General features: G+C 53.8%; 1 protein-coding gene across 1 annotated transcript in view; it reads left to right on the forward strand.

The window, feature by feature from the left end:
• Nucleotides 1-19,338, forward strand: part of ARHGAP23 (Rho GTPase activating protein 23) — a 54,427-nt gene extending 35,089 nt beyond the window's left edge. Inside the window, 5 exon segments of the mRNA XM_089901176.1 lie at nt 480-605; nt 7,665-7,706; nt 8,265-8,361; nt 10,434-10,465; nt 14,987-19,338. Of these exon segments, the coding sequence (XP_089757302.1) occupies nt 480-605; nt 7,665-7,706; nt 8,265-8,361; nt 10,434-10,465; nt 14,987-16,027 (1,338 nt within the window). The 3' untranslated portion in view covers nt 16,028-19,338.
• The last annotated feature ends 360 nt before the right edge of the window (nt 19,339-19,698 follow it).

The raw sequence follows: 19,698 nt of genomic DNA on the forward strand, positions 1-19,698 counted from the left end.
TCCCTCTGAGGCAGAGAGCCTCAGAGCCCTGGGTCTGATGGAGATCTATCCTCTGATATAGCTCAGATCCCTTGTGTTGCCTTTTCCTAAGCAAACCCCTTATATCTTCTGATTCTGCGGTGGAGGGGTGGGGGAAATGAGGGGAGCTTTAGGATTTCTCCCGGTCCTAAAACACCCTTGGAACTTCCAATGGGTCCTCACTCTGGCTTCTCCCACTGCGAGCAAGCACAGTGTGGGTGTGCAGGTGGGGAACTGCCCATGAGTGCCGGGACTGGCGTGAGTGGGGCTGAAAGCTGGCCTGTTCTCTACTTACCAGGCACCTCCATGCCCAGCAAGGAGGCATCCGGCCCCTAAGCCAGGGTCAGCTCAGGATGGGGTCGGGCTGGGGGCCTGAGGGCCCAGAGTGAGGGAGGCCTGGGGTGCTGGAAGTCAGAGCTCACAGGGATGTTGATGCTCATCCACTTCCCTCCCCTGCCCAGATGGAGCCCCGGAACCTGGCCCTAGTCTTCGGGCCAACGCTGGTGAGGACGTCCGAGGACAACATGGCGGACATGGTGACCCACATGCCTGACCGCTACAAGATCGTAGAGACGCTGATCCAGCACGTAAGCAGCTGCCCTGGCCCAAGGCCCCCTGGGCACCTGGCTTCCGCTTGCCTGGGTGGATGTACTCAGGGAAGGATGAAGCAGTTGAATGAAATGCTGCTGAGATGGTGGATGCCCTTCAGAAGCAGTAGGCTGCGTTTTAAGGCCAGACGGGAATGGGTCCTGAATCCCTGTCTTTCCGGGATATTGCATCCCCAGCAGGAGAATCAGGAGGCCCTGAGCTTCCAAGATGCGTGTGAGGGTCGGAGGGAGGAGGAAGGTCAGGGAAAGGTGCTGCCGGGTTGGAGGGAAGAAGGGGTGAAAGAGGGGATGCCTTCAGAAGGTGGCCCCCAGGAGAGGTGTCCTGGCAGAAACGGGCAGACAAGTGCAGAGGTAGGGACAGAGCTCTTCCTGCAGGCCCACTTGAGACTTCAGGGAGAAAATGGTGATGCCCGGGATAGGGGGAGGCGGATGTCGCAGGGCGGTTGATGGGCTGGGGCAGGATCCTGGCTGCATGTTCAGTGTGTCTTGGGCTGGTCACCTTCCTCTCACAGCTGCCTGGAGGCCCCAAGAGCCTGGTGTTTCTAAGAATTCTTATTGTTGTCCACCACGGGATGAGAACCCAGAGTGGCCAGCAGAGGGCGCAGGAGACCTTGGTTTTCCAGAGCCAAACCCAGGGCAGCACCACCCCCTTCTGGGGCCCTCAGGGATGTTTTTATGAATCATAGATTTTTCCATTTCCAGATCTTGGTGTGGCCTGTGGTCTAGTCCACAAAGAATGGAACCAGAACCCTCCTGCCAGGAGAAATAAGATTGGCAGCTGGTCAAGGGAAGGGAAACCTCAGCCTCCCCCACCTCATAGACACTTTAGGGAAGGGAAACCAGGTCATGTTACTCCCATCTTACAAGACGAGGGGGACTCAGAGAGGCAAAGTGATTTGCTCAAGGTCACACAGCTAATAAGTAGCAGCCCCGGGATTTTAAGCTAGGACTGTTTGACCAAAGCCTGTGCTTTACTCCCCAACCAACTGGGAGGTCTGACTCCTGGGGGCTTTGGAGTGAGGGAGATTGGTCAGAGTTAGCTAAGTGAGGCCGTGGGTGGACTTTGGTCATGCTGGCTGGCCTTGTCTGTTTGTTTCCTTCCTTCACCACGTGTCAGGGCTCTGAGCCATAAGAGGGTATGTCGAGGCCTGTTCGCACTCTAACATTGGGACCACCAGCCCGGAGGCCCACTCCAGAGCTGTCGGGGAGGCCAGGGCTGGTGAGCAATGTCAGGGATCCTGATGTGGCCTTGGTCTGGGGAAGCCTATCTCTCTTGGAAAAGTTCAGCTCCCCAAACCAACAGGGAGCCGTCGGGGTCCCCATGAGTGTATGCTTTGTGGTGGGGGGCGGGGGGCAGTGGGGAAGAGAGGCTCCTAGTGAAGCTAGGAGTGAAACCCTGGCTCCTAGTGAAGTCCCAGGAAGCCCAAGGCCTGTGGTCAGCTGGGATGTCAGGAACAGCAGTCTTCAGGGAGAAGGAAGGCCCAAAGTGTGTCTACTTACCCTCCCTTAGGGTCCCGGGGGAAGTCCCCAGCCAACAGCGGCTCCTTGTCTGGGCAGGGTCGGGGGATATGGAGCACATCAGTCTCCTTCATACGTGTAATCCCAGCACCAAGCCTAGAGCCTGGCACATGGCGAACACTCAGTGTTTGTTGAATGAATGAATGAATGAATGAATGAATTGCTGTTGAGGTCATTGCCAGTCTGGGCTTTCCCACTGAGGGATTCCTTCCTGGGAACTAACTGAGCGTGCAACCCTCCATTCTCTGCCCCCTTGGCATAAGAACATAACCAGCCCTGGACTATTGTCGAGGGAATGAGCTACCCCCTCAATTCACATTGAGCCCACTGAGCCCGCCCACCTAAGAGGCTCTGTAGCCAGGGATCAGTGTAGTCACGAGCTCAGGCAGGGTGGGACTTGTGACAGAGACTGCTCTGGCTCTGGCTCTGAACCCCTGGCCACTCAGTGGACGGTTGGAGTTCATGGGCGACATGACCTCCTGCTGGGAGTTTCAGCCGCAACCATCACCTGGTCCCCCTGCCTAGGACTCCTGGTTTCTGTGGAACTCTTGGACAGCAGAGCTGGAAGGGGCCTTAAGGCAGCAGAGCTGACCTTGCCTTGTACAGAGGGTGGATACTGAGGCATAAAGAGGAGCAGTGACTTGCCCGGGGTCACACAGCAAGATAATGGCAGAGTGGAGATGAGCCAACCCGGCTGTTGAGCTGCCCATCAGTAAGTCAGCAGCCAGCTCATACTCACGTTTACTAAGTCAGCTGGAACCCAAACGAAGACCGTGCCAAGGCATTTGTTCATTTATTCACTCGGCACACGTGCTGATTCCTACCATGTGTACCCTGGGATTTCTCAGCCTGGCACTAGTGACCTTTGGGGCCAGATCATTCTTCTTTGTTGGGGGCTGTCCTGTGGCTTATAGCATGTTTAGCAGCATCTCTTGGCCAGATACCAGGAGCATCCCTCCACTTGTGACAATTGAAAATGTCTCAGGACATTGCCAAATGCCCCCTCGGGGGGCAGAGTCGCCCCAGTTGAGAAGCACCGGTGTAGAGGTTCAGGGCACTGCCTCTGGAGCCAGCCTGCCTGAGATTGAACCCTGGCTCTGCTCCTTATATGCTGTGGGACCCTGGACAAGTACTTATTCTTTTTGTGCCTCCATTTCCTCACCTGTAAAGTGGAGATAATAATAGTACTTACCCCACAATGTTATTGTGAGGGTCGCATGAGTTGTTATCTGTAAGGCACTTAAAATGGCGCCTGGTTAGGTAGTGTTATAGAAGAGTTAGCTCTTGGAATGACTTGGCAGTCCAGTGGTTAGGACTCCACACTCTCACTGCCAGGGGCCCAGGTTCGATCCCTGGTTGGGGAGCTAAGATTCCACAAGCTGCACGGCGTGCCACCCCCCCCCCCCCGCCAAAAAAAAAGTTAACTATCATCACCACCACCACCACCATCGTCATTCCATGCCAGATACAGACGCAGGTGCTGGGAACACAGAGGTGAACGGAACTCAGGCCCTGCTCTGAAGACATCACTTCTTCATGCTCTGGGCTATGTCCAGGGAAGCCCCGTGGAAAGACCCAACCCAGCCCTGGGCGTAGAGCTGGGACTATAGTCAGGGAGTTTTTGAAAGACACAAAGAATTTAGCCAGGCAGAGAAGGGAGAACGAATGTTCCAGGCAGAGGGAACAGCATGGGCGAAAGCAGGGTGGCATGAGCTAGCATGAGTTCTTCCAGAGAACCATGGGCCACCCGGAAGCTTCCTGTAGACTTCCAGGTTCCCAGAGCACTTTTAGGTTCCCTCAAACCTGAGTTAGAGGCTGGCTTCTTAGGGCTCCCTCTGGTCAGCCTGTCTCCGGGGACTGCACCTTTTATTAATAATAGCTAACATTGGGCTTCCCTGGTGGCGCAGTGGTTGAGAGTCCGCCTGCCGATGCAGGGGGCCCGGGTTCGTGCCCCGGTCCGGGAAGATCCCACATGCCGTGGAGCAGCTGGGCCCGTGAGCCATGGCCGCTGAGCCTGAGCGTCCGGAGCCTGTGCTTCGCAGCGGGAGAGGCCACAGCAGTGAGAGGCCCGCGTACCGCCAAAAAAAAAAAAAAAAGAGCTAACATTTATTATACATTAATGTGTTGTACTAGATGTTTTACATATGGTATTTCTTTTTTGTTTTTTTAAATTGAGATGTAATTGACATACAACATTTATTAGTTTCAGGTGTATAACATTAATGATTCAATATTTGTATAGATTGTGAAATGATCAGCACGGTAAGTCTCGTTAACATCCGTCACCACACACAGTGACAAGTTCTTTTTCCTTGTGATGAGAACTTTCAAGATCTACTCTCTTTGAAACTTTCAAATATACAGTAGTGTTATTAGCTATAGTCACCATGATGCACATTACATCCCCAGGACTTGCTCATTTTATAACTGGGAGTTTGTACCTTTTGACTGCCTTCACTCATCTCAACCACCCTCCACCCCCTCACCTCTGGCAACCACCAGTCTGTTGTCTGCATCTATGAACTTGGATAATTTGGGGGTTTCTTATGCCACATATAAGTGAGATCATACAGTGTTTGTCTCTCTCTGTCGTTTCACTTTAGCATAATACCCTCAAGTTTCATCCATGTTGTTGCAAATGGCAAGATTTCCTTTTTTTTTTGCGGTATGGGGGCCTCTCAGTGTTGTGGCCTCTCCCGTTGCGGAGCACAGGCTCCGGATGCACAGGCTCAGCGGCCATGGCTCACGGGCCCAGCCGCTCTGCGGCACGTGGGATCCTCCCGGACCGGGGCATGAATCCGTGTCCCCTGCATCGGCAGGCGGACTCTCAACCACTGCGTCACCAGGGAAGTCCGATTTCCTTTTTTAAATTGTTGAATAATATTCTACTGCATATGTGTGTGTGTGTGTTTGTGTGTGTGTATACACACACATACAGTATATGCACATTTTCTTTATCCATTCATCCATCGATGGACACTTAGGTTGCATCCATGTCTTGGCTATGGTGAATAATGCTGCAACGAACATGGGGACGCATGTATGTTTTCAAGTTAGTGTTTTTGTTTCCTTCAGATAAATACCCAGAAGTGGATTCGCTGGGTCATATGGTAGTTCTATTTTTAATTTTTTGAGGACCCTCCATACTGTTTTCCATAGTGGCTGCACCAATTTACATTCCCACCAACAGCGTAGGAGGGTTTCCTTTTCTCCACATCCTTGCCAACACTTGTTATTTATTTCCTGTCTTTTAGATAACAGCCATACAGTATTTTATTTTAATCTTCACCACAGTTTTAGAAGTAGATACTCATACATTATGCCCATTTTAAAGATAAGTAAATAGAGAGGTAATTTACCTGATGTGGACTTGAGCCCGAAGCTGACTCCAGATCCTGCATTTCTCCCTCATCCTCTATCTCTCTTTTCTCTTCTGTCTCTTGTTTCTCTTCTGTCTTATTTGAGTTAATCATATGCCTGATCATGATGAATAATAACTGAGGTTCATGGCCCAAGGTCATAATCAACCTTGCAAGTCTCCTTGTTTCCCCGCCTCATTCCAAAGCCCACTCTGCCCACCCCCCAATAATTACCACTCTGATAGGTTAATGTGTGTATTTTCAATCCACCTTCCAGATGCTAATTTTAAGTGTGTGTTTGAACTTTCAGTTAGTGAGCTTAGCTCATTTACTTTTTTGTAATTTCTGTACTGTCAGGACTTATTTATTTATTTAATTTTTGGCTGCATTGCATTTGTTGCCGCACACAGGTTTTCTCTAGTTGCGTCGAGCGGGGGCTACTCTTCGTTGTGGTGCATGGACTTCTCATTGCGGTGGCTTCTCTTGTTGCGGAGCATGGGCTCTAGGCACGTGGGCTTCAGTAGTTGTGGCGCATGGGCTCAGTAGCTGTGGCTCACGGGCTCTAGAGTGCAGGCTCAGTAGTTGTGGTGCACGGGCTTAGTTGCTCTGAGGCATGTGGGTTCTTTCCAGACCAGGGCTCGAACCCGTGTCCCCTGCATAGGCAGGCAGATTCTTAACCACTGCGCCCCCAGGGAAGTCCCTGTCAGGGCTTATTTCTGCCATCTTAAATGTCATTTTCTGTTTACTACATTTTCATTTTATTTCCTTTTTTTGGTCTTTTCTACCTTGCTTTGGATGGGTTCATTTTATTTTCCTGATATAAAACTTACATAATTTATAAAACCCATACTTACGTTGAATGATACAATTGCAAAAGCCTGTAGTTACGTTTAATTTTTCCTATCAATTTCTAGAGCTTACCAGTATCCACATCTTTCTTCCACCACATCTAAAAGCCAAGTACCTTAGTGTCCTTTCACCTGTCACTGGTTTCTCCCTCTGAATTTGAATTCCAGATTGTCATGGGTATACTTTGTCTGTGTTTGTACATGTGTGTGTGTGCGTCATTGCTTAGTTTGGTAACAGTTGACTTTTCTACGCTATTATCCATCCTTACTTCTTAGAACTTCTTGTTCCATCCTGGATTCATTTCTTTACTTGCTCATGTACTCGGTTAAGATAGTCTTTGTGTAGCAAACTTTCTGACGTCTTAGAATAGCTTTATTTCACACTCAAATTTAAATGAGAGCTTAGCAAGGTATAAAGTTCTAGGTTCAAAATCCCTGCACTTGTAGTTCAGAAACACATCAAAAATATTACTTCCTTGTCTTCTTGTGTCTGTTGCTGCTGAAAGTCCTAGTTAAAGCTGATACGTGTTCACGTGTAAGCAATCTGTTTTTGTTCCTCAGAAAACTTTTAGAGTTAGAGGTTTTTTTTTTTTTTTTTGCGGTACGTGGGCCTCTCACTACTGCGGCCTCTCCCGCTGTGGAGCGCAGGCTCCGGACGCGCTCACGGGCCTAGCCACTCCACGGCATGTGGGATCCTCCCGGACCAGGGTACGAACCCGTGTCCCCTGCATCGGCAGGCGGACTCTCAACCACTGCGCCACCAGGGAAGCCCAACTTTTAGAGTTTTATCTTCAAGATTCTCAAATTTCACAAAATATATCTGAGTGGGATTATTACTTTATTTTCTATTCTGTTTGGCATTTATGAGAAAACCTTGCCTGCCTGCCCCTCAGGGAACCTCCTAACACCTCCCTCTAGGCACTTGCCTTTTCCGGGGGGGTGGGGGGGTTCCACCCCTGTTGTCAGTGTGGTGTCGAGTACATGCAGCTACAGCCACCGCGGCTGGCCTTGTCCCCGCAGTGGACCTGGCTGGCACTAGATGGCGCTGCTGCCCCCTCGCTTCAGGTGACGTGCAGGGGGCTGTGTTTAGTGAAAAACAGGCAAAGAAGCTCTCCCTGAGCCAGCCAGCCATCTGTGCTCAGGCCTTCTCCCACTCCAGGCTGCATTTCCTTTCCACACTGGGGTCCAGACTTTTCCAACAGGTGTGCTTGAGTGGGTCCTCTGAACTGAGCAGGTTGGGAGCCCGTGTCTCCCTGTCTTCCCTCAGCTCCTTCCCACGCTGATTCCATCACTTCCTTTTGTCTCCTCTGCAGTCAGACTGGTTCTTCAGCGACAACGAGGACAAGGGAGAGAGAGTGAGTGATGCAGAGGGCCCGTGGGGTGGGGTCTGGTCGATGGTGGGCCCTCGTCCCAGGTGGGAGGGGTGGGCAGCAAGACTGAAGCAGGGGAAGGTCCCTGCCCTTGGGACATCCCAGTCTGATGGAAGGAACATAAGCCCTCTCCTCCGGAGCCTCCAATCTGATGGGAGACAACAGTCCTCACCTTCATGAGCCCCAGTCTGAGGGGGAGATAGAGGCCTTGCCCTAAGGAAACAGTCCAGTAGCAAAGGCAGACCCTGTCCTCCAATCTTACGAGGAGGATAGAGGGCTTAGGAAGGTCCAGTCTGATGAGGGAGTCACAGCTCCGGCCTTTAGGGTTCAGCCAAGGTGTGGGGGGGGAAGGCACAAAACAGTCTAATGGGGGACACGTAGGACCTGCACTCGAGCGCCTGGCTGATGAAGGAGACGTTCCCTGCACGGGTGAGCCCCGGTCTGATGGAGGAGACCTGCGCCCTGTCCTCAGGGTTCCCCGTTCCGTCGGGTCTGCAGTCAGACAACTGAGGCTGTGCTGGCTGACCCTCCTTCTGTTTGCAGACCCCTGTGGACGACAGGGAGCCTCAGTCAGTGCCCAACATCGAGTACCTCCTGCCTAACATTGGCAGGACAGTGCCCCCTGGTGAGCCAGGCTCAGGTGAGAGCAGGGGCCTGGGAAGGGGTGGAGAGGGGGTGGGATCTGCATTCCCGAGGGTCCCAGATGGCTGGCCAGGGGCCCAGCTTCCCTGCTCCTGCCCGCGCCGCTGGACTGGGCTGTGGTGGGGCCTTCTGCCTCTCTGGGGAGGCCCAGCCTGCCCGTGTGCCGCCTCCTCCGCGACTCAGCCGTGCCCACGCCGGGCTGGGTAGGGGCTTTGTTTTCACTGATTGCTTTCCTGAGCTTTTTATTTCTCATGGGCTGTGTCCTGGGCACGTTCCTCTTTTTAATTTTTCTTCCTTTTCTCCTTGCACCCCTCCACCCCTCCTCCCTCTTCTCCCTGTGCTCTCCCCCTATCCCCTGGATCCTGCCCCTTCTCTCCTCCTCCCCTTCCCTCCTCCAGCGGACCTGTTGGAGATTTAACGGGTACAGTGTGGCATCGCGGCCTCGGTCACTAACAGTGGCGGGTGATTATAAGAAGGCTGGGCAGGCACGAGGGGCAGGCAGGACGGTCCGGGGCCATGAGGCCCTCACCCTGACATGCCAGTTACCCACAGTTGTTAACAACTTACCCCCACCCACGTCCCATCCAGAAGCCCCTTCTCAGGAGGAAGGAGGCACTTGTTGGAGCCACGTCTGGTCCCTCTTGCCAGGAAGTCTGGGCACTGCATGGCTGCCCTCCTGCAGTCCCTCACGCTCTGTGGCTTTCTCTCTGCCGAGTTCGGCCACTTCTGGTTATCTGGGTGGGGGAGGCTTGCTGGTAGTGGGACCCAGCGTCTCCGGACACCAGGGATGCTACCCTGGAAGCCTCTGTATATCTATAGCTCCTGCCTCAGCCGCCTCCAAGGGCTGGCTCTTCCTGCTTCCGAAATCAGAGCCCCTGGCTACTCAGCCCCTAAGTCCTGCTTCCAGGCCTCTGGCCTTATCATAGCGGAGGAGTCCAGGGCCCAAGGAACGGCCAGTCCCTTCTTGGCTCGAGCCACTAACTCCTACCACCTGTGGGTGACCCGCCCTTAGTATTTTGACTGCTTCTGTCTGACAGAGGCATACCACAGCACCCCTAGTTGCAAGAGGCAGGCTGGGGAGGGGGTCAGAGGACATGGGGGGTGGGGATGGCAGAGGGGACCCCCCCCCGGTCTCTTCTAATCACCTGCTGCCACTCTCCTGCCCCGTGTGTGTCGCCGTGTGGTTAGCCCGTCTGCTCTTCTCACTGTGTGCAGGGGAGGGCTGGGGAGGAGGCATCTAACTTGCTTGCCGGAGAGCGTGGATTAACCGCACCTGCCCACTGCCCCCTGGGACCCCGGGAGATCCTGGGATCGGCCTGCTCCCTCCCCAGTCCTGGAGACAGCACTGCCAGGACTTGTTTCTGGTTCCTTCTCCACCCCAGTGATATTAGGGGAGTGGGACCCGCATCCCTTCATAGCTGATTATTAACAGCAGCCGTGCCCCACGAGGGCAGACTGACCTCAGGTCTGGAGGTGGAACCTTTCCAGGCTGTAATCACCAGCCCTCTCTACTTCCTGCCCCACCCACTTCCTGTCGGCCCTGTACTGCATCATTCACATGGTCCCTCTGCCCTCTCATGCCTGGAAGTGGGGTTGGGGGGAGGGTGGATATAGGGCATCCACCTGTCTGTGCACCGTGTGGTCTCCATTCCTCCAGAGCATCTGTGATTTGATGTGTTTCATTGTCGTGGTTTCCGTGAACTGCATCTGATATTTGGCATTTTCTCTCCAGTGCTTCAGAGTAACAGGGATAGGAGGGGAGGGGAGAGGAACTAGGCCAAAGAAAAGTCCCCCTTGCTCTTAACCCTGAGCAAATGAGGGTCCAGTGGCTGGCAGCCTGATGTCACTTTCTGCCTCAAAAGGAAGTGGTTACTGACATCCTTCTCTGCTCCATCCTTATCCCATAGGAAGTGACATCAGAGGCCCATCACACTCCCAGGATCTGGGGAGAGCTCAGGTTTCCAGACTCCCTGGTTTCTGAAGCCTTTGAGGAGAGGGAATTGTGTTTACAAGACTCAGTCTTCTGTTGCTCAATCCAACTTTCATTTTTCTTTCCTTTCTTAACAATAGATTCCACCACCTGTAGTTCAGCCAAGTCCAAGGTAAGTGCCACGGCAATTCTGAAAGTTATATCCCTGTACAAGCCAGCCCACTTTGCTTTTTGGTCAAGGGAGTTGGGAGAATTGTGATTGGAGCCTTGAAGAAGATTGATAGTCACTGGGAAGGAAGGTGGGAAATACCGAGTGTCCAAGGTAAGCTGAGAAGTCGCTCAACTTGGCAGTGCTTGGGGAGGTAACTGCTGTAGTAGAGGATCCGGCTTGGGAGTTAGGTGGCCTGGAGGCAGTGTTGCTCAGCAGTTAGAAGCACAGACAGTCCTGGGTCTGAGCCCTGGCTCCACTACTTAGTAGCTTTGGGACATTGGGCAAGTTACTTAACCTCTTTCTGATCCTCAGCTTGCTCATACCATTTATGGGGATAAGATTTATCCTCAAATGTGGGGTTAACAACAAATATGTCTGATATAATAATTATTTTTTAAGGTCTTTGCAGAGCCCAAAGCCAACAGAAAGAAGGAAATAATAAAGATAAGAACAGAAATCAATGAAATTGAAAACAATGAAACCCAAGCCGGTTCTTTGAACCAGGTCTCACAGGCAGTGAGTTGCTTGCTCCAGAGCCTGCCCTGTGAGACGGAACCAGTAAAGGCCAGGATGCCTGCCCCAGGCAGCCCAAAGGCCAGGAGTGTGGCTTAATCAGCTCAGGCTGCCATAACAAAATACTATAGACTGGGTGGCTTAAAACAACAGAAATTTATTTTCTCACAGTTCTGGAGGCTAGAAGTCCAAGATCAAGATGTTAGCATGGTCAGTTTCTGGTGGAAGCGCTCTTCCCGGCTTGTAGACGGCTGCCTTCTCACTGTGTCCTCATATGGCAAGCAGAAACCGAGCATTCATGCGAGAGAGACAGCAAGCTCTCTGGTGTCTCTTCTTGTAAGGGCACTAATTCCACCATAAGGGCCCCACCCTCGTGACCTCATCTAAACCTAATTACCTCCCAAAGACCCCAAATACTATCACATTGGGGGTTAGGGCTTCGTCATATGAATTTGATGGGGGAACAGTTCTGTCCGTAGTAGTGGAGTCAACTAAATGTTGGCTGGTCAAACTGGGCTCATTTCTCTCTGGATCTCTAAGCACTGGCTGAGTCCCAGTGAGATCAGTGTGCCTGACACCAAGGAGGTGCTCATCAGCTCATTATGTGTCAGATGAAAGCACTGGACAGAAAGAAGGCTGCTCTAGTCTGGTGCAGAGGACCCCTGTAACCTCTCCATAGAGCCTCTGCCTGCACACCTCTGGTGATGGGGAGCTCACTCCATCACAAGACTGCTGTGGCGGGGAGCAAGTTCATTATAGCGACCTGAATCTAGCTCCTGATCACCTCCACCCCTTGCTCGTGCTAGACTCCTGGTTTCCTGTAGCCTCTCCTGGACTGACCCCTCAGCCTTTATGTGAACCTGCTGACCTCTGCATTCCCTGAAAGTGACCATTCTGACCTCATTGCTTCTGTAACTAGCCAGGATGAGAGGGTAATTTGATCAGATGATCCCAGCGGCCTCTCAGGTCTCTCAGAGAGCAGAGGCAGAAAGCGGTGCTGGCCACCATGTGCCTCACGCTGGTCATAGCAGTGCTGCAGGTGGTGCCTTCTGGAGTCGTGCTGTGTGGGCAGACACAGCCCAGGAGCTGCACGCCTGTGAATCCTGAATCGCTGACAGGCTCCGGCTTTCTCAAAACTAACTGATGTGGGAGAGTGCCGTGGCCACGGGAGGCAGCTCTATGTCTCCATCCACTACAAACACACCGCGTTTTCTTGCGCTTTCCTTTATCGTGCTTCACAGATACCGCATTTTTTTTTTAAACAAATTGAAGGTTTGTGGCCACCCTATGTTGAGCAAGTCTCTTGGCACCATTTTTCCAACAGTATTTGCTCACTTCATGTCTGTGTCACGTTTTTGATAATTCTTGCGATATTTCAACCTTTTCATGATAATTATGTTCGTTACGGTGATCTGTGATCAGTGAACTTTGATGTTACTATTGCAAAAAATTACGACTCCCTGAAGGCTCAGATAATGGTATTCTGTAGCAATAAAGTATTTTTTTTATAAATTTTTTATTTTATTTTTGGCTGCGTTGGATCTTCGATGCCGCGTGCTGGCTTTTCTCTAGTTGCAGAGAGCAGGGGCTACTCTTCATTGCTGTGCGCGGGCTTCTCGTTGCGGTGGCTTCTCTTGTTGTGGAGCACGGGCTCTAGGCACGTGGGCTTCAGTAGTTGTGGCTCGCAGGCTCAGTAGTTGTGGCACACAGGCTTAGTCGCTCTGTGGCATGGGGGAATCCTCCTGGACCGGGGCTTGAACCCGTGTCCCCTGCCTTGGCAGGCGGACTCCCAACCACTGTACCACCAGGGAAGCCCAGCAATAAGGTATTTTTAAATGAAAGGCTGTACCTTTTTTTAGCCATAATGCTAGCACACGCTGAACAGACTACAGTGTACGCATAACTTTTATATGCTCCGGGAAACAAAAAAATTCATGTGGCTCGCTTTACTGCAGTATTTGCCTTATTCCTGTAGTCTGGAACTGAGCCTGCAGTGTCTCCGAGGTGTGCCTGTTACACTGCAGCTGAATCAGGAGGTGACCTGTGAGAAGGGATGCAAGGGCAGGTCATTTCAGCCCAGCTGGGGACCAGTCCCAGCATCCGTTTCTACAGGGCTTTTTATGTTCAGGGGACCCCATTCACCCCATTCACTTAACATTTCTCAAGTGCCTGTTACGTGACAGGCACTGTACCAGGAGTCATGGATGCAAACACAAATAAGCCACTGACCTTGCCCTCAGAGAACTCAGGGTTTGATAATAGATGATATGGAAACAAAGCTATTCTGACATGAGAAGAGCTGGTGTATGTGTAGTTTCAAAGGCCTATGAGAAGAGAAGAAGAGATTTCCCAGATCAGCCAAAGGGAGAGCTGGGTGGGAGGTTGCTGTATAGAGAATGCCGTGTTTGAGCTGGGCCTCGTAGAGGGAGTAAGAGCTCATCCCATAAATAGGGTGGGGGGGTGGGGTGGGACTAAGGGCTGCCAATGCTAGTCCTATCGAGGGAGGGGTCGGAGGGCAGCATCGCCAGAGTGAAGGCTGTGTGGGGGCGGGGGGGGCACTAGGCAGGTTGTGTGAAGGGCCCTGTGTCTGTGCTTTATCCTGGTGGGGGTGGGGTCCTGCAGAGTCTGGAGGCGATTAGATTCCTGCCTTGCCTTAGAAGGACTAAGGGCTCCTGAGGGGGAAGGGCTGGAGTGAGGCGAGGGTGGCGGCAGGGGGTTCTAGTAGGAGAGGGCAGAAGGGCCCAGAAAACGCAGACTGAGCGTCTTTACAGAGGATGAGGAGGAGGGAAGAGGGAGGAGGCAGAGAAATCACCCTGAGCTGGGGACATGAATGGAGGTAGTTTGGGGCAGGGGTAGGGAGCATAATGTGGTTCCAGATAGGTGGGTTTCAGGTGCTGGCAGACACCTTGGTAGCGACAGATTCAGTTGGAAGAAGAGCTCTGGAGCTCAAGAGACAGAGTTTGGTGTTGGCCAAGGGAGACCTCGGGAGCAGGATGTCCCCAGGGAGGGAGGACAGGGGCTGAGAACAGAGCCCTGGGAACACGGCTTCTTAAGAGTAAGAGGAGGAAGAAGAGCCTCCCAAGAGAGGAGAGGCCAGAAAGGATTAAAAACCAGGTTGGAGGAGGCAGTGATGGGCAGCTTGGGCTCTGCTGGGTGATCATGGAAGGCCAGGACCAAAAAACACCCACGGGGCTCAGCAATGAGAGCAGTGGCTGAAAGTTGCCCACCGTGGGGCTGTAAATCACAGTTTGGGAGCGGCTTCAATCCAAATCATCGGATTGTACAGGATTTTTAAGCCACTTTTGGCAACAGAGCTGGTGGTTGGATTGATCTGGGGTTGGGGATTGTCAGGGTGGGGCGCTGATGGGACGGTGGAAATGGCATGGGGTGCGGTGGGAAAGGAAATGAGCTTGGGCGGGTTGCCCTGGAGAGGCCTGTACCTACTGAGTAGGTGGAAAGTCAGGTTTCCCAGGTGAGTGAGTGGCAGGCGAGGGAGGGAGGGAGGAGCTGTGGTCCGAGAAAGGTCCCTGCAGGCTCTGGTATTATAACCCAGAATAGTATATGTGAAATGGGTTCAAACTGTCAAGTGTCATTCGCTGTTGCGAGTCTGTTATTAGGAGAGCTGTGTCTAAAAGGATTTATGCAGCACTGGATGTAGAGAATGGATTGAAAGTTGGGGCGAGGTGAGAAACCAGCCCCCAGCTCGCAGGAAAGAGCTGAGAGCCTGGATTAAGACCGGACGAGGTGCCGAGGAGGCTTCAGGATTGAGGGGGGCGCAGAGGGGTAGTCTCTAGAGTGCATAGTGACACTCCAGTTGGGACAGCCGTCCAGGAGGAACAGCGGACGTGAGAGTGCTGGGCTTGGACCTGTTGAGATTGGGTGCTGTGGTGTTGGGGTGTAGGGGTGGGACGTTGGAGGGCGCTGAGGCTCTCCGGGCGCCCCCAGCACACTGACCTGTCTCCCGCACAGGGCTCGTGGGCCCCCAAGAAGGAGCCGTACTCCCGGGAGATGCTGGCGATCTCCTTCATCTCGGCGGTCAACCGCAAGAGGAAGAAGCGGCGGGAGGCGCGGGGGCTGGGCAGCAGCACGGACGACGACTCGGAGCAGGAGGCGCACAAGCCCGAGGCGGGGGCGGGGGCGCCGGCGCCGGCGCCTGGGGCCCAGGACCGGCCGGAGGGGCAGCGGCCGGGCGCCGCCGCCCCCGAGGCCCCCGGGCGCCTCAGCCCCCCGGCGGCGCTGGAGGAGCGGCCGGCCGCGGACACGCGCTCCATCGTCTCGGGCTACTCCACCCTGTCCACCATGGACCGCAGCGTGTGCTCGGGCGCCGGGGGCCGGCGAGCGGGCGCGGGGGACGAGGCGGACGACGAGCGCAGCGAGCTTAGCCACGTGGAGACGGACACGGAGGGCGGCGCGGGGCCCGGGGGGCTCCCGGAGCGCCAGCCCTCGTTCAGCTCGCACCACCTGATGCCCGGCGACACCCTGGCGCGGCGCCGCCTGGCCCGGAGCCGAGCGGACGGCGAGGGCGCGGGCGCGGCCGTCAGGCTACCGGGCTCCGCCTCGTCCAGCAGCCAGGAGTCGCTGCGTCCCCCGGCGGCCCTGGCGGCGGCGGCGGCGGCGCTGGCCTCGCGGCCCTCGCGCCTCGAGGCGCTGCGGCTGCGCCTCCGCGGCACCGCGGACGACATGCTGCCGGTGCGGCTGAGGCGGCCGCTGTCTCCCGAGACGCGGCGGCGCCGGAGCAGCTGGCGCCGCCACACGGTGGTGGTGCAGAGCCCGCTGACCGACCTCAACTTCAACGAGTGGAAGGAGCTGGGCGGAGGGGGCCCCCCGGAGCCCGTGGGCCCGCGGGCGCACAGTGACAACAAGGACTCGGGGCTTAGCAGCCTGGAGTCCACCAAGGCGCGGGTCCCGTCGACCGCCGCCTCGTTGCCGCCCGCGCCCGGGGAGCCGGGGGCCCTGCAGAGCCAGCCCCCGCGCCGCTCGGCCGCCTCCCGCCTCCATCAGTGTCTGTGACCGCCCCTCCCTCCACCCCCCTTCCCCCACCTCCGCGCCGAGCGCCCCTTTGACCCACCCGGAGCCCCTTGGTTTCCCAGGAATCGCCTCAGCTTGCACCTCCGCCCCGCCTTGTTGCCCCTGGGAGCATCCGGGTGCAAGTGGGAGGCGCTGAGGCCGTGTCTCTGGTTTGTGCGCTGGAATTGCTAGGGGGCGGGCAGAGAAGACGGGACTGGACGCAGAGTGGGAGTGGGAGGGAGGGGGGGCTCCGGGGCTGAGGAGACGGAGAGGGGCTAGGCTGCTGAGGCTCTGGGCAGGGCTCCTGGGGCGGTTCTCTGTCCCTTGGGTAAGTGACAGAGTGTGCCCTTCTGGGCCTTTGTGTCTGCACTTAGGGACCCTTGTCGGCCATGGGGTGTGGATAGGGACCCCCCCCAAGCCTCAGACTAAAGAAAAGACACTGGGTGATGCTGGCTCTTCACTCCTTTCCTCTGCCCACCTCCCCGCAGTTAGCTCCTAGCTGCCAGCTAAGGGAGGGCGGTTGTGTATGTATGTCTGGGGAGAGGAGGTGCAGGGTGGTGGTGTCCATGGGGGGAGGGGCGTGGTGTGTGCGAGTGTGTGTAGTCACTGTCCCAAAGTGTTCCCAGTAGCAACTTCTGCCACTCCTGCCCCCTTCAAACCCAGCTCCCACCGGGGCTCCCTGCCTTCGGTGCACACAGGGATCCTGCCCCCCTGCTGCTTGTCAGCGCCAGAGAAGGGGGTTGGGACTTCTCAACCTTCTCAAGAGGCAGGACTGAGACTCACCAGGGTTATTCCCCCACCACCACCTTTTTCCAATCTCTAAATCACACTCCCCAAGCGGTTTGACCACGGGAACCTGCCTGTTCCCCAGACGGTTTGGGGAGGGTCCACGGTCACCCCTGCTAGACCTCTTGCCCCTCTATTTGTTCTTCCAGCTGTGCCTGCTCCTTCCATAGCTGAGGCACACAGTCCCGAACCTTCTTCCCTTTAGGAGGGGGCGTAGAAAACATCCCTGGTGTCTGTCTGTCTCTCTCTCTCTCTCCCCCCACCCAACACACACGCACGCGCGTGCGCGCGCGCATGCGGACACACTGATTGATGAGCTCTCAGCCGGGCTGCTCCTTTTGGAAGGGTGGGTGGGACCCAGCCCCCTCTTCTCCCCACAAGTTGTAAATAGACCTCAGATCACAGGCCTCCCCACACACGCCCTCACTCATTCCAGGGAAGCCCAGGTGGGGTTGTGAACCCACTGCCACGTCTATCAGTCCTCTTGTTTTATGCAAAGATTTGCTGTAAAGTAGGTTTCTCGCTCCTCCCTCCCTCATCCTTTATTGTAAATATTGTCTCTAAATGTGTAACATATTATAAAGAATTTATAAGGATTTTTAAAGATGTTTTGCTCATTTAAAAAAGTGCTGTAACCGTGTTGGATAAGCCTCTGCTCCACGTCCGCATGTCTCCTTTCACTGTGTCCTCGACACACCTCTCTAGGCGACAACTAAGATTTCCTGCTTCTGAAAAGTCCTGTCTGAAAAGTATAGTCTAAATCTTGGAAATAAATGGCCTTCCTCGAGGCATGAGTCAGCTGTCTCACTTGTTTGGGAGGGAGGAGAGGGCAAGAACGGGGCTAGGATGGGGGAAGGGTGAGGTACCTGTGGCCCACGGAAGGAGGGCAGTGGGGCTGGACCAGGTGGTGGCAGAATGGAGACAAACCTTTGCTTCCTGGTGGCTTATAGGTGTCCTGGGAGACTGGCCTGAGCAATGACTTGGGCACAGAAACAAGATGGAAGGGCACTGACCCTCATTGCTGCAGGAGATTTTCATGCACCTGTTCTGTCTTTTCCTGTAGAGACCAGGAAGGTGCACAGGCACCTTCCTTCTCAGGTCTGTCTGGAACTTCAGAATGGTCCAGAGGTGCTGCCGAGCAGAGAGGAGGCTTGGGCAAGACCCAGGCCACTGATGGGGTCTATCCTGGCCAGCCGTCATCATAGGCACTCCAGATCCAGGCGATATCCCAAGAGGACAGTGTGGGTTTTGCCCTTTGTCTTATTCACATGTGTAGGCCTTACAACCTGGGATGGGCTTCCTTCCATGTCATATCTCTATAGTTGCCCCTGCCAGCTTCCAGGCTGCCTGTGATGAGCCTAGTAGCCACCGGTAGGAAAAACAGATGACAGTTGTCAAAGAGAACCTAGGGAAGAGCCCTGGAACTGGGAAGAGCTTAGTGGCTCACTGAATCCCCTTCCTTCCTCCACCTCTGCCCCATAGCTTGTTTTTGTTTGGCAAATGAGCTAGAGCCAGTGTTATTGTGGGCCCACACCAGCCCCAAGGGCTTTATATGTCCTAAGCTAATCCTCCAACACTCTTTGGGGCTCTGGCCACAACGCTGTTATCTCCATTTTATGTATGAGGAAACTAAGGCACGGAGAGGTGACATACTTGTCCAAGGTCACACAGCTAGTTAAGTGGTGAAGCCAGGATAAATCTAAGCCCTGAGAAAAGACACAAAGACAGGGTTACTGCCAATTGGGCCACCTTCAAGCTGTAGTAGGTTTTGGATGAGAATGGATCAAAACCTTGTGTTCTTCTTCAAAAACAAAGAGAAATGAAGACATCTCCAGTAAAGAAAAACAGAATTTGTCATTAGCAGACGTGACATATAAGAAATACTGAAGGGAGTCCTGCAAGCTGAAGTGAAATACATTAGATCTGGGGTCCCCAGTCCCCGGTACAGGTTAGGAGCCAGGCCGCACAGCAGGTGAGCGGCAGGCGAGCAAGTGAGGTTTCATCTACTGCTCAGCATCGCTCACGTGACCGCCCGAACCATTGCTCGCGTTAACTGCCTGAACCCTCAACCATTCCCCGCCCCCACCCCCAACCCCGCCCCAGTCCGTGGAAAAACTGTCTTCCATGAAACCGGTCCCTGGTGCCAAAAATGTTGGGGACCACTGCGCTAGATGGTAACTTGACTCCACACAAAGAAATAACACCAGTAAGGGAAACACATAGGCATTATAAAAGACAGTATAAACATTTTTGTTTGTAAATCTTTTTTTGTCTTTAACTCTTTGTCTTTAAAAGGCAATTGCATAAAATGATAATTACAAGACTGTGTTGACAGGCTTATCATGTATAAAGATCAATTTTTTGGTTTTTTTTTTTGGCGCAGGCTCAGCGGCCATGGCTCACGGGCCCAGCCGCTCCGCGGCATGTGGGATCTTCCCGGACCGGGGAATGAACCCGTATCCCCTGCATCAGCAGGTGGACTCTCAACCACTGTGCCGCCAGGGAAGCCCTAAAGATCAAATTTTTATGACGATAATAGCATGAAGGAGTCAGGAGGGAATGGAGCTATAATGAAGCAAAGTTTTTGTACACTATGAAAATTAAGTTAATATTAATCTGAACTATATATATATATATATATATATATATATTTTTTTTTTTTTTTTTCTGCATTGGATCTTAGTTGCGGCATGCAGGATCTTCGTTGGGGCATGCCGGATCTTCCGTTGCAGCATGCAGGCGCACGGGCTTAGTTGCCCTGCAGCATGTGGGATCTTAGTTCCCCGACCAGGGATCAAACCCTCATGCCCTGCATTGGAAGGCGGATTCTTAACCACTGGACCACCAGGGAAGTCCCTGAACTATATTGTTTTAAATTAGGATGCTAA

Source organism: Delphinapterus leucas, chromosome 19 (genome assembly GCF_059928025.1).
Source record: "Delphinapterus leucas isolate spDelLeu-1000000601 "Yukka" chromosome 19, BTC_Dleu_Yukka2, whole genome shotgun sequence".
Lineage (NCBI taxonomy): Eukaryota > Metazoa > Chordata > Mammalia > Artiodactyla > Monodontidae > Delphinapterus > Delphinapterus leucas.